General features: G+C 54.1%; 1 protein-coding gene across 2 annotated transcripts in view; it reads right to left on the bottom strand.

The window, feature by feature from the left end:
- Positions 1-8070: 8070 nt before the first annotated feature.
- SMAD7 (SMAD family member 7) overlaps positions 8071-12858 on the bottom strand; it is a 30978-nt gene continuing 26190 nt past the window's right edge. For both annotated transcript variants that reach the window (XM_045790036.2, XM_045790037.2), the window contains exon 4: positions 8071-10144. In XM_045790036.2, coding sequence (XP_045645992.1) covers positions 9606-10144 — 539 coding nt within the window. In that variant the 3' untranslated portion in view covers positions 8071-9605. The remainder of the gene's footprint in view (positions 10145-12858) is intronic.

Raw genomic sequence — 12858 nt, 5'->3', positions numbered from 1 at the left:
TCATGCTTCATTCCCCCTTCCGATTACCCCCCTTTCTTTATCCCTTTCTTCCCCTACCGATCTTCCTAGTTCTTATGTTCCATAGATGAGAGAAATAATATAATTGTCTTTCTCTGCTTGACTTATTTCACTTAGCATTATCTCCTCCAGCAAATGTTGCAGCAAATGTTGAGAACTCATTCTTTCTGATAGCTGAGTAATATTCCATTGTATATATGGACCACAACTTCTTAATCCATTCACCCGTTGAAGGGCATCTCGGTTTTTTCCACGATTTGGCTATTGTGGACAATGCTGCTATGAACACTGGGGTGCATATGGCCCTTCTCTTCACTACGTCTGTATCTTTGGGGTAAATACCCAGTAGTGCAATGGCTGGGTCATAGGGTAGCTCAATTTTTAACTTTTTAAGGGACCTCCACACTGTTTTCCAGAGTGGCTGTACCAACTTGCATTCCCACCAACAATGTAGGAGGGATCCCCTTTCTCCACATCCTCTCCAGCAATTGTTGTTTCTTGCCTTGTCAATTTTTGCCATTCTAACTGGCGTAAGGTGGTGTCTTAGTGTGGTTTTGATTTTAATTTCCCTGATGGCTAATGATTTTGAACATTTTTTCATGTGTCTGTTGGCCATTTGTATGTCATCATTGGAAAAGTGTCTGTTCATATCTTCTGCCCATTTTTTGATTTGTTTATTTGTTTCTCGTGTATTGAGTTTGAGAAGTTCTTTGTAGATTTTGGATACCAGTCTTTTATCTGTAGCATCATTTGCAAATATATTCTCCCATTCTGTGGGCTGCCTCTTAGTTGTTTTGACTGTTTCCTTGGCTGTGCAGAAGCTTTTTATCTTGATGAAGTCCCACAAGTTCATTTTATCTTTTGTTTCTCTTGCCTTTGGAGATGTGTCATGAAAAAGGTTGCTTTGGCTGATGTCGTAGAGGTTGCTGCCTATGTTCTTCTCTAGGATTTTGATGGATTCCTGTCTCACATCGAGGTCTTTCATCCATTTGGAGTTTATCTTTGTGTATGGTGTGAGAGAGTGGTCAAGTTTCATTCTTTTGCATGCAGCGGTCCAATTTTCCCAGCACTATTTATTGAAGAGACTGTCTTTTTTCCACCGGATGTTTCTTCCTGCTTTATCAGAGATTAGTTGCCCAAAGAGCCGAGGGTCCATTCCTGGGTTCTCTATTCTGTTCCATTGGTCTATGTGTCTGTTTTTGTGCCAGTACCATGCTGTCTTTGTGATCACAGCTTTGTAGTACAGCCTGAAATCCGGCATTGTGATGCCCCCAGCTTTGTTTTTCCTTTTCTGCTCTGCCACTCTCTAACTGTGAGGCCCTGCCCAGGCCTCCATCTCCTCACCTGTAAAATGGGGTAATGACAGCCCTTACCTTGAAGACACCACCAAGTGCGTGGCGGAGAGGGCCTGTCACAAACGTAGCCCTCGGTAAACGCAGCCTGCCGCGACTGCTAGGAGGGTAGTGGCGGCCGTCACCGTCACTCCAAGAGGCAGAGTTTTGCATCCACCTTTTGGGGGCCACATACAAGAATACACTCCTTTCTTTTCGCAAATGTAAAGCAAGCAGACTCGCTGTTCTTGGGGAAAACTGAATTCAGCTGAAACTCGAATGCATCTATTTTAGCTGAAAGGTAAGCAGTCGTTCAACATGGATTCATTCAAGGAATATTTGTCGAGTGCCCACTATATGCCAGGGCCTGTTCTAGATACTGGGGATATGGCAGCGACCAGAGCGAAGCCCCTGCCGTCTCAGAGCTTTGTCTCTGCTGGGAGAGTCAGCCACTAGCCAAACCTACAAACAGATATGTCATTAAGTGTTCAACATGTATGGGTAACACAAGACGTATGATGTCAAACAGTGCTGTGAAGACAAATGAGGCAGGAGAAGAGGGATAAACTGGGAATGCTACCTGAGGATTCAACTCTGTGTTCACCGGAGCCAGGCCTCGGCTCTAGAACTTTCTCTCTCCCTGGCTGAGTGAGGAAGCCCCGGACGGTACTGGTCTAGGCGGAGTCTTGGTCGGCCCCCGGCTGAGCTCGAAGGGTACAGGTAGCTCGCTCCTGAGGAGATGGGCGGTTTGAGGAGGAGCGGGGCTGCGAGTGCTCGTAGGAGCTGAGGAGCAGGCTAGGGGCATTTTCACGAGGCAGTGGGGAGACCGAGGGCACCCCAGAAATCCCTCAAGAGGCACCCGTAGAGGCGACACTGCAGCTCACGTCCATTAGAGTGGGTCTTCGCTGTGCCATTCCTGCAAGCCCAGAGCCCACTTTGTGCTCCGAAAGATTCAGGTAAGGATGAGCGCAGCTGCCTGGCCTGCAGGAGCCCCGGCCACGCTGCAGATACAAGACCAACCTTCATAGGAAGCGGAGAGCACCGCGGATTAGATGGGGCACCTGGGTGTGCAGAACAGGTCACCAAGGCATCTGATGGCCAAACTGCCCGGTCTCAGCCAGGTAACACACAACAGGCGCACCTTCACGCGAGGTCTGCCGCGGGCCCTGTGGCTTCTGGGGGCGGTGATCCAGGGATCCGGGCTGCTTCCACTGCATGGCCTCCGCCAGCCCAGACACACCTTCCAGGCCCCTGGGGCAGAGGGACTGGCTGAGCAGTCCTGCAGTGCTTCAGCCCAGAAGGGGGCTCAGCCCACCGGCCAGAGCCAGCCACATGGCCCCACACAAACTACAGGGGCGGCTGGGCAAGCAGGGAGCACACGGGCACTCCTCGAGTGGCCCTTCATTCTCGCCAGGATGTGGCAGGCGGGAGGGAGAGGAGTCGCCAAGGGGCATCCGCGGACAGAGCAGATGAGTGTCGTGCTTGGGGAAGAAGAGCCCTAGGATAGACTTAGGGAGCACTGCCCGCCATGGCTCTGCCAGCCCCTGGCTGGGTGACCCCACTAAGCCACTGATGTCCTTAGTCCTCAGTTTCTTCTTCTAACATGGGGATACTCAGAGCCTCCCTCCAGCACCATGAGCAGAATGTGTGCAAAGGGGCTCTCGGCACTTCCGAGAACTAAGGTGATACCATTATCTCCAACTTAACCATATTTTCTTTCAGGCTCAGTGCAGCTCTGAGAGATCCGTTCTCTTTCTACCTCCAGGGCCTCTGTGTCTGCCTGCAAATCCAAGGCCCAGACTCCGTCTCATACTCTTCACCACGCTGGGCCTGGGACCACACTGAAAGCAACACCAGGAGCAAAACCTCTTGTTTCTTTTCAACAGCTCATGTCGAGTTTGCATTCCACAACGGAATATGCATGGGTTTATCTGGGACAAACACAGTTATGCTCTTTCCTCCCTGAAGATCCTACTAAAATGGCCGCACCAGGAACATGCCCCAGGTTTAGGTATCCGCTTAGTCTGGCCCAGGGCACACAGGTCCATGGACGACCTCAGGGCTGGGGACTGAGATCCTGTGGCTCTTACATCCTGGGGAAGGCTCATCACATAGGCTCCCTAGAAAGAGGCTCCCAGCTCTCCTCGTCTCTGTGGCTCCGATGGGCACCACACAGCGAGTCCAACCTGGCCTGCCCCCAGCCCTTACCCAGCCTTCATCCCCCAGCCCCCCCCCCCCCCGCAGTAAATCGTCCCTGAATTAATCAGAGTGCTTGCACTGGTCCGAACTCACCAGGGGCCTCCTCCAGCGGCCGCTTTGTGTTCAGTAGATTAATTGCAGCTGGGGGAGGGGAAGGACTCCATTTTTAGAAAATCATTACTTTCAGAAAGAGAGGGGGGCTCTTCTGGTTGGGGAAAACTGCTGAGCTGGCAGCTCGGGGCTGCCGCTGAAGCACTAGGAAACCCGGGACTAATCTGGCCGCTTGTGGCTCAATGGGCACTGCTTGGGTCCCCCCACCACCACCAAAGCCAGGGCAGCCCAGCCCCCCTGCCTGACTCCAGCCAACGTGGACCTCCTGCTCTGGCCTGGGCTTAGCAGTTTGCTGGCATTCAGAGCAGGAAGGGGGCACCCCGGCACTGAACACCCCCCATTGTTGATTGGCTTTGTTGGACGGCCAGCTAGCCCTACACCACATAGAGGTCACTGTCAGCCCCTGCCTGCAGCTCCATGAGCAAAAAGGAGGCTGGAGACCCCTAATCGCAGCTGTCTTGACTTGAGCATCTAGCAGATAAAACGATATGAAATTGCCATCTTTGTAGGTCACAATGGTCGGATCTGAGCAGTCCCACATGGTTCAGCCTAATTACCATATGGCCAGCTCCTCAGACCTATCGTCTCACTGATCCCCCTCTTGGCCTCACGATGCAGGTATAATGTCCATTTTGTTGCAGAAATGGAAGTTCAGAGAGGTTAAGTGACTTGCCCGATGAAGTACTCAGACCCTGGTCTACCTGACTGCAGCACCCAGGGTCGTGAGTCCCGTCCCAGTCCATGTCAGACCCCCGTCCCGCCTGCCCCCACGCTCACTCATTCATGAGCTGCGCTTCTGGCTGCTGCCCTGCCAACAAGCTCACCGACGGAGAGCTCCCTGCAGGCCGAGTGTGGGGCCTGACCGATCTGCCGGGAAGGCTGCGTGTGTGCTGGGCTCACGTGCCATACCAGCCTCCCTCGCCCGCGGGAGGGCTGGCTCTCCCTGCCCTGGGCCTACCTGCCTTGCCGCAGTGCGGGGCCACACGGGGAGCTCACCGGCAAGGCCCTCGGCGCATACACACGTGCACAAACGTCGCTTCTGCTGTTCGGCGATCAGATCAGCTCGGTTCTTCCAAACCAGAACTCGTTTTAGAAATAAACGTGCCCAGTGCAGTCACCCCATGACCCAGGCCTGCCCCTAGAGATTAGACAGCAGAGAGATGTTGAAGTCTGACACTGCTACTTACTGGTTGGGGGAGGTGGGCAACTCTCTGAACCTCAGTTTCTTCATCTGTAGAATGGGGCTAATAACAGCATCTATTTTTAGGGCAGTTGTGAGGATTATAGAGGGATCGTTCCAATGTGCTTGGAATGCTTGGAACACTGCCTAGCACATAGTCAGGACACAATCAATGCTAATTGTTATTCTTGCTATTTCCAGCCCAAGCTAAGTCCACGATTTTGCTTCCCCCTTCCTCGTTCACGGGACATAAGTCCTGTCTGAGGAGCATTGCGCCAGGAATTGTTAGGATAGCAGGTCCTAAGTGGGGCCCCAACCAAGGCTTCAGAGTGCCAAGAGCTTATGGGTTCAGTAGGGGAGAGAGAATCCTGCACCACCGATGTTTCTTTAGGGCAGACAGTTTTAAAAGGGGGAAGGCTTCCTGGAGGAGGTGTGGCCTGAGTTACATCCTGAAGGAGCAGGAGGAGATAGCCAATGAAGAAGCTGGAAACCACCTGCTTGAAAGCACAGGAGCAAGGTGTGTTTGAATCTCCTGGGGCCAAGGGTCTGGGGCAAGGAGGTTAAAAGGTGAGGTCTGCAGGGGCGGATACTGAAAGACCAACCACCGGGACTAGAGGAAGGCAGGCTACGGAGGCGCCACAGGCCCTGAACTGAATCATACTAATGGAGTCTGAGAAGGGAACATGGGTGAGAGATATTTGCATTTTCTAATTACAGATTGAATAAGGCAGGGAGGACAGGATTTGCTCTTTCACGATGCCCACTGGGGCCAGGGAGATGAACAAACCCAGGTTTCTGGTTTGTGGCTGAGGTAGCCACAGGTGACGGGAGATAAGGCCGCCAGAGTGATGGGGCTGCCCAGGGAGAGGGCAGAATCCCGTAAGACACCCCAAGATGTGAGCTGAGAGACGAAGGAGAAGAACCAGGCGGCCGGCAAGCTTTCTTCCAAAGGGGGCACCTGCACTGCCCTCCACCAATCCAAACCCCAGCTGTTCTGGAAGCTGGGCCTCCTCTGAGAGGCCCAGATGGTCCAGGGTACTGGCCGCACTCGCCTGTGGGTGGGCATGTTGTCCTCCAGCGTCCCTCGAGGGCGGGTGCCCCCCACAGCAGTCCTGGCACAGGGAAGGCGTTCGGGGGAGGCCTGCGGGGACATGACCGCCGTGGCCAGGTGAGGAGCGTCGGCTACCAGCGAACCCCCGGCTTCCCCTCAACATTCCTCTTTCCCTGCCCACCCAGAGCCAGCCATGCCACTGGGGGCCATGTGCCCCCACCCCAATTCCAGCCTCCCGGGGCTGTAAGTCATACAGGTAACACAGGAGGGCAGCTGCCGGCCTCCTGAGTCAGAGGCCCCGCTGTCCGGGCAGGTGGCCGCGTGGCGGCCCACCTTCTCCTGGATCTTCAGTTTCGGCGCTGTCCCCACACAGGATTCCATCAAGTAAACATCTCCGCAGGGACCAAGGACGAAGATCACTCTACCCTGGAGTCAGGTCCCGAGTTTCGGAGCGCCTCCGGCCTGAGCGACCTTGAGCCCAGCTTTGCACTTCTCAAAGCCCACATTTTTGCAGAGGGGTCCTAGTGAGGATTAAGTAATTCCCTTAAACGCTTAGCTTAGCATCGCGCCTAGCACCTGGTTACGCATCCAGTAAGTGGCAATTATTATTATTAAAGTGCTTCCTGCAGGCCGATGCAAGTCAGAGCAAACTAAAATGGCTTTGCCGGCTCCCTAATGTAACCCCTCCCACCCCCACTCCCCTTCCACCACTACCACCCTGGAGTTAATTAAAACCCTCCTTGGGTGTTTTCCAGACAATGGGATTTTACACTTACCCTGGGTTGTGGAACTAGAATGGAGGCTGGTTTCACTTCAACTGATAAAAAGCAAAAGGCTGTTTGGAGAGGTAGTGAGCTCCCCATCACCTAACGTGAACAAGCTGGCCCACATCATTTGGCACTCACGCTCGAGCGTAAATGAACATGCATTCCTATCGCTACACAACCGTACTGTAGTTCTCTTGAATGAGACGGCGGTGCCAGCAGGCTGCAGGGCTTTGTGTTACTATTTGTTAAAATAAAATGTTGATAATCCTCCCTTGGCCCTCCAAAAAAGTCTTTTGAAATTGTACCAGTTTGGGTATTTTTAAGATTTTGAGACTGAGAGTGCACGAGCAGGGGGAGGGGCAGAAGCAGCAGCAGACTTGTGCTGAGCAGGGAGCCCGATGCGGGGTTCAATCCCAGGACCCTAAGATCATGACCTGAGCCGAAGGCAGACACTTAATCGACTGAGACACCCAGGAGCCCCCGTGATATCCAAAATCTTAATTCCCATTTCAAAGAGACTCCCCTCCCTGGATCTTCGGTTCAAGACCTAGATACCCACACAACCCTGTTTGGTGCCCAGTTTGGACCCATCGCTTCTACCAGAGGCCTTGAATCCAAAACCTGGCTTAGATCCAACAGCAGAAATCCCAGGGGCAGGACCAGGAGGTGATTCAGCAGCAAGTGCCACTGCGGCTGTGGCACGCCAGCAGACAGGGAACGGTCGGTCGGTCACAGGAAGAGCTCTGGGGCGGATAGCGGAGAGATCGCAGAATCAGACCTGGACTCTGTGCTCCCTGCAGCCAGCTCCTCCTCCTGCAGTGCCCAGTACGGAGCTTGGGAGGGAACTACGAGGTGGTGTGATCCCTCTGCCCATCAACCCTCAACCTCCACCCACCTTCCCTCCAGGTCTTCAGTCCCCAGGGAAGCAGTCTTGAAATCCAGCGAGACGGTGACCTTCCTCTGGGAAAGGGGCAGTGGGGCTCGGGATGTGATACCAAGTATGGAGTAACCAGCAGACACTGGAGGGACCCAGGTTCCTGGCACCATACCTCCCCATGCCATCCTCCCAGTGCAACCTCCTTCCCCATCAGCTGCGATCGAACTCCCTCTCAACCCTTTGGAGAGTTGAAAAACCACCCACATTTGTAACTCAGGGCTCCCTGAGGTTGACAAATTCAGGACACCTGGCCAGCGAACCCTAGGGTCACTGGGCACTAACAGAAAGAGGGGTCTTTGTAGCTACAGGAACAGATGCTGGCAGACCAGGCTGTTCGGGATGTCCCCTTTGTGGCCTGCCTCCCCTTCCTCCCCAACCAAGCACTGGGCCAAGGAGACCCTGCTGTCCTGGATTCCGATGGACGCCCCTCCCCACTCCCCTCCCACCAGAAGAAAAAGGAGCTGGAGGACATGGAATCAAGTATATATTTTAAAAATTGTTTAATGGAACATAAACTCCTTTAGAAAAACATTCAGCCAGGTGATAACACCCATAGAAAAAAACACCAATCTCGTGTTTATCTTTTTTAATTTGGCATTTGTTATTTGCATTTATATTAAAGCAAAGTGCATCTTTTCTTTATTTTCTTGTTTATACACATTGCACAATACATAAATAATGATGCTTATAAAACGTCTTTATATTTACAAGTAATAATATATTTATATATAACATAAAATACATTTTTTCTTTAATAAATCTCAGGGTTTTTTTTTTCAGGAGTCCTTTCTCAAAGCACTACAATGCTAAATTTCCAATGAGAATGCTTCTCTTGTTCATTTAAACCTTTGTAGTTAGAAAAATAGCTTATGTTAAAGTCTAAACATGCTCATTGAGCTAAGAGCAGTGTCAACGTTATCATACGAGTGTATGAGTTGTAGAAGAAATGAAAGAAGAGTTAAGGTGTCAGCCCAGGGCGGTACCTTGGGTTATGATGGACCGAATCCTTCTTGGTGGGAAGGGGGGCTGCTGAGAAGTCTCCCTCCCAGGGCTGCTCCCCTCGCTGGTCTAACAGCAGAGCTCAACACAGAGGAGGCAGAGGGGAGGAAAGTGCTGAGCTGGTTTTCTGAGTCTGAGAAGGGGGGGTTGGGGAGGGGAAACCTGATGTGACCAGGGCAGGGGAGAGGCTGAGGGGCCTTGGGTGGGCAATACTGCTCCGGGGTGGCCAGGCAGCCCTTGGGAAGCCCACCTCCAGGAGATATCCAGGAGCAGATGGCCAAAAAAGACGACACGACAAGGACAGCAGGGTGGCTGGAGGGGGAAGACGACAAGCATAAAACAACTGGTTCTGGTTCAGCCTCTTTGCAGGGTTGCTTCTAAGAAGCCTGCAGACAGGCCCCTGTCCTAAAAGGGAGAAGTGGGGGGTGGGGAGGGCGCCTTCTCTGGGGAGCGGGGACAGAGCCTGGCTTCTGACAGCTGTTGGAGCCCCAGGTGCCAGCTTGCCAGCTTGCCGGCTTGCCCAGGTACTGCCTCGGCCCCACTGAGCACGTCCAAAGGGCAGGAGAGACGGAGCTGGGAGCACGGACCTCTCCGCACAGACACCCTAAGCAACACACAGGCTTGTGCACAGACGCACGTGCACGCACTCCCACATACACCCTGACAAGGGAATTGAGCACCCCAAAGCGAGGGCCTGCTCCCCATTCTTACACTGTGTTTGGTGGTACGCATTGTTGCCTCCCCTCTTCCTACTGGGGTGTTCTGCGAGCCATCCCCCCCCATCCCCGCCCAAAACCCCGACAATTCTTTTCATAAGCTATTTCTCAAAGAACAAAACAGAACATAAACAAGAACGACGAGAAGGGGGAGTGGGAGAAAAAAAATAACAACAACAACACACGACGACCAAAGAGTTTGCATGAAAAGCAAGCACTCGGGAGGAAAGTATTAGCAGCAAAGTCGCGTGGACTGGGCCCGCTCGGCTCCCGCTCCATCCCGTGTCCCCGCGCGGCTACCGGCTGTTGAAGATGACCTCCAGCCAGCATGGGCAGCTGCTGATGAACTGGCGCGTGTAGCACTGGCCCCAGCCCTTCACGAAGCTGATCTGCACGGTGAAGCCCGTCCACGGCTGCTGCATGAACTCGTGGTCGTTGGGCCGCCGCAGGCTGTACGCTTTCTCGTAGTCGAAAGCCTTGATGGAGAAACCGGGGAACACCTTGTGTACCAACAGCGTCCTGGAGTCCGGGTTGTCCAGTGTGGCCGACTTGATGAAGATGGGGTAACTGCTGCGGTTGTACACCCACACGCCGTCCACCTCCCGCGTGAGCTGGATGCCGCAGCCGATTTTGCTCCGCACCTTCTGCACCAGCTGACTCTTGTTGTCCGAATTGAGCTGTCCGAGGCAAAAGCCATTCCCCTGAGGTAGATCATAGAAGATGTCCAGGGAGGGCTCCTGGACACAGTAGAGCCTCCCCACTCTCGTCTTCTCCTCCCAGTATGCCACCACGCACCAGTGTGACCGATCCCCAGGCTCCAGAAGAAGTTGGGAATCTACAAAACAAGATGGCAGACACGGTTGGCGGGGATGGGGGTTGGCCTCTTCCTCTTCCTCCGCGGAATCAAGGCGCACCCAGACACACGGGGCCCAAGACCACCTGGGCTCTCATGAGACAGAGGAGGGGAGGGCGGTAGGAGGCCAGCTCTGCAGTCCTAGAACTGGGGCCCAGGGATGGAAGAAGCTGCCTTTGAACACGGGGCTCTACGGGGGGGGCCCCCTCTCTCCACTCCCCGCCAACTGGTCAGGGACCCAGGACACCAGCATGTTTGCCTGTGGGGCCAAAGGAAGCCCCATCCCTGCCGAGCTCAGATGCTAGGAAACCGTGAGTAACTCCACGGGTCCCGGTTCGGGGGCAAGAAAAGGCCTTCCAGATGGCCTAGCGCTACAGCCCTTTGAACTCCATGGGACCTGAAAAGCTCGCCGCTTTAAGAGCCCCGGGTCATCCTCAGGAGAAAACCGGGACCCAGAATGCCTGTTGCTCGGGCCCCACAGATGACACAGCCAGACCCAGAAGCCCCAGACTCCAGGGTCCCCTACTAGGCAGTGTCTGTGTTCGTCGCCAACTTCTCTGATCAGCACCTCGGTCATCAAGGAGCGCTATCTGAGAAAAAGGAAAGTGCAGGTGGTTTGGGGCAAAAACATCTATCTTCCTAATAGAAAAAACTCAGCTCTCCGTGCGTCCGTCAGCAGCAGCTCTAACACACAAAGGGTGAATTCAGTCAAAATGCCAGATCACACCACGCAGACTGGTGTTAACCCAGACTACCTTGACAGAGCTTCCTCCAGCCAGACAGAAGATTATGTGTCTGAAATGGGTTGACCTTCCCTGAAGTGCCCTTCTCTGCCTGCTGTACCCCCCTCCCTCCCCAGAGGCATGCGACACCTTGCCCTGCCCCCCACCCCGCCCCAGCTTCCCTAGACTTGGTTCTTCCCACAGGCAGCCAGGAGACTAGGGTGATTCTGGTAAGGTGACTTTCCTGAACAGGAGCTCAGAGCTCTTTAAAGGGGGGGGGGATCCTATGGAGGGAAAGGGAGCCCCAGCGGCTGGCATTCCAACCCCTCCCTAAGCTGGAGCCAGCGGGGCAGGCCTCAGACTGGGAACCATAAATCTCCCGAGCCAGGCCAGGCTGCAGGAACGCAGGAACGCTGTGGTTTGTGGTGGCAGGGCGGAGACCGGAAGTCTTGTATTTGTTAACAAAAATGGGGAAAGGCGGGCGGCAGAGGCCTCCTGCCTTCCCCTGCAGCCCTCGCTTCTCACTCACTGGGGGTTCAGGGCCTGAAGGTGGGGGTTGGCTGGGAGATGGTTTTTGTTTGTTTGGCCTTTTTGGTTTGGGAACGACTGAGGGTCGATGTTGATGGGTTATACAGCATGGCAGCTGGGGGTGGAGGAGGGCTCAGGGACCCATGTCCTGCTGCCCCAGCAGGCTGGGTAAACCCAGGGCAGCTCAGCACACAACCGCTTCCAACCTTTACAGGCATGTTAGGACCTGGGCACCAGTCAGCTCCATTAACTTTTTTTTTTTAAGCAGCAGCCAGTCTTGCATGGAGGTGTTCTGGGAATAAGTCTGTACAGATGACCCACTGAGGCATACACACACACACACACACACCCTGAGTGGTGGCTGTCTCCTACAGACACCCCCCCCCCAAATGGCCTTTGCAAAGGCCTACCCAGACGGCTACACAAAATGGGGAAGCTGAGGGCTCCCTCCTCACTCTCAATCCCCCCTCTGAAAATCAACCCCAGGAAACCGGCCTGTCACCCCCAACCCATGTGTCTATATAAAGCCCAAGTGTGAGAGAGGCTGTGTGTCCATGAGGGTGAGCACACGTGTGAGTGTGTTATGTGAGCATGTGTGTGTTTGCGTGCGTACACTCTGGAACATATGGAAAAACAAGAGAGGGACAAGGGCTCCAAGCAGAGGTGACTCATCAGGCATTAACTTGTTTCTGCAAAGTATCCATCAACTGCTAATAAACTCGTGAGTGCTGGCAATCTTTGAACTTGCTTGTCGAGGGAGTTCGGCTGCATGGGCTACACCGAAGACCTGTAATATCCATGTAAATAACAAAACTCTGGCGTGCACGTTTGCTGGGGAGGAGGAAGCCCTCTTCTGGAAGGCACGACCGCCCCGCTGTTTTGAGAAGGAGGGTGTTTTGAAACTTAAGCAGCTCTTGCTTATTATCCCCACTCAGGACAACAACCCTGGTCTGGAAAGAAGACTGGGGAGTTGCTGGGAGGGAGGTTCAGGAGACCCTCAGTGGAGCCTCACGATACTGTTTCATGGAGCTCAGCCCCCCTGAAATCTGGCACCGGCTAGCTGGGAAAGAGGAGGAGGGGGAGGAGGTGCAGGGTGGGGTGGGGGCCTGAGATCAAGTTGCCCGTGCCAGGCCTACCAGAGAGGGGTGGGGGCCCTGTCTGCCCAGCAGCCTCTGGGGGCAGGGGAAGCTGGGCGGGGACTGGGGCCTGAGGTCGCTGGACTGGCCCAGAGCCCTGGGGTGGGGGGCAGGGGGGAGGGGGAGAGGGGGAAGCGTTCTGGCGGATTTCTCTTTCATCTGAGCAGCCTGCCAGTCCACCCAGCAATTTGCCGCCAGACATCCCTGCAAAAAGCCTTTTTCTGTTGAGGTTAATGGCCCAGCCCAGATCCACAGTGGCGTGTGGGTGTCCCTGTGTGTGAACAAGACCCCTGGAAGCCCACTAGGTGCC

Source organism: Ursus americanus, chromosome 19 (genome assembly GCF_024610735.1).
Source record: "Ursus americanus isolate L20-20 chromosome 19, mUrsAme1.1.p, whole genome shotgun sequence".
Lineage (NCBI taxonomy): Eukaryota > Metazoa > Chordata > Mammalia > Carnivora > Ursidae > Ursus > Ursus americanus.
Note: the sequence above shows the minus strand (reverse complement) of the source record. Positions and strands in the feature narration are given on the sequence as shown.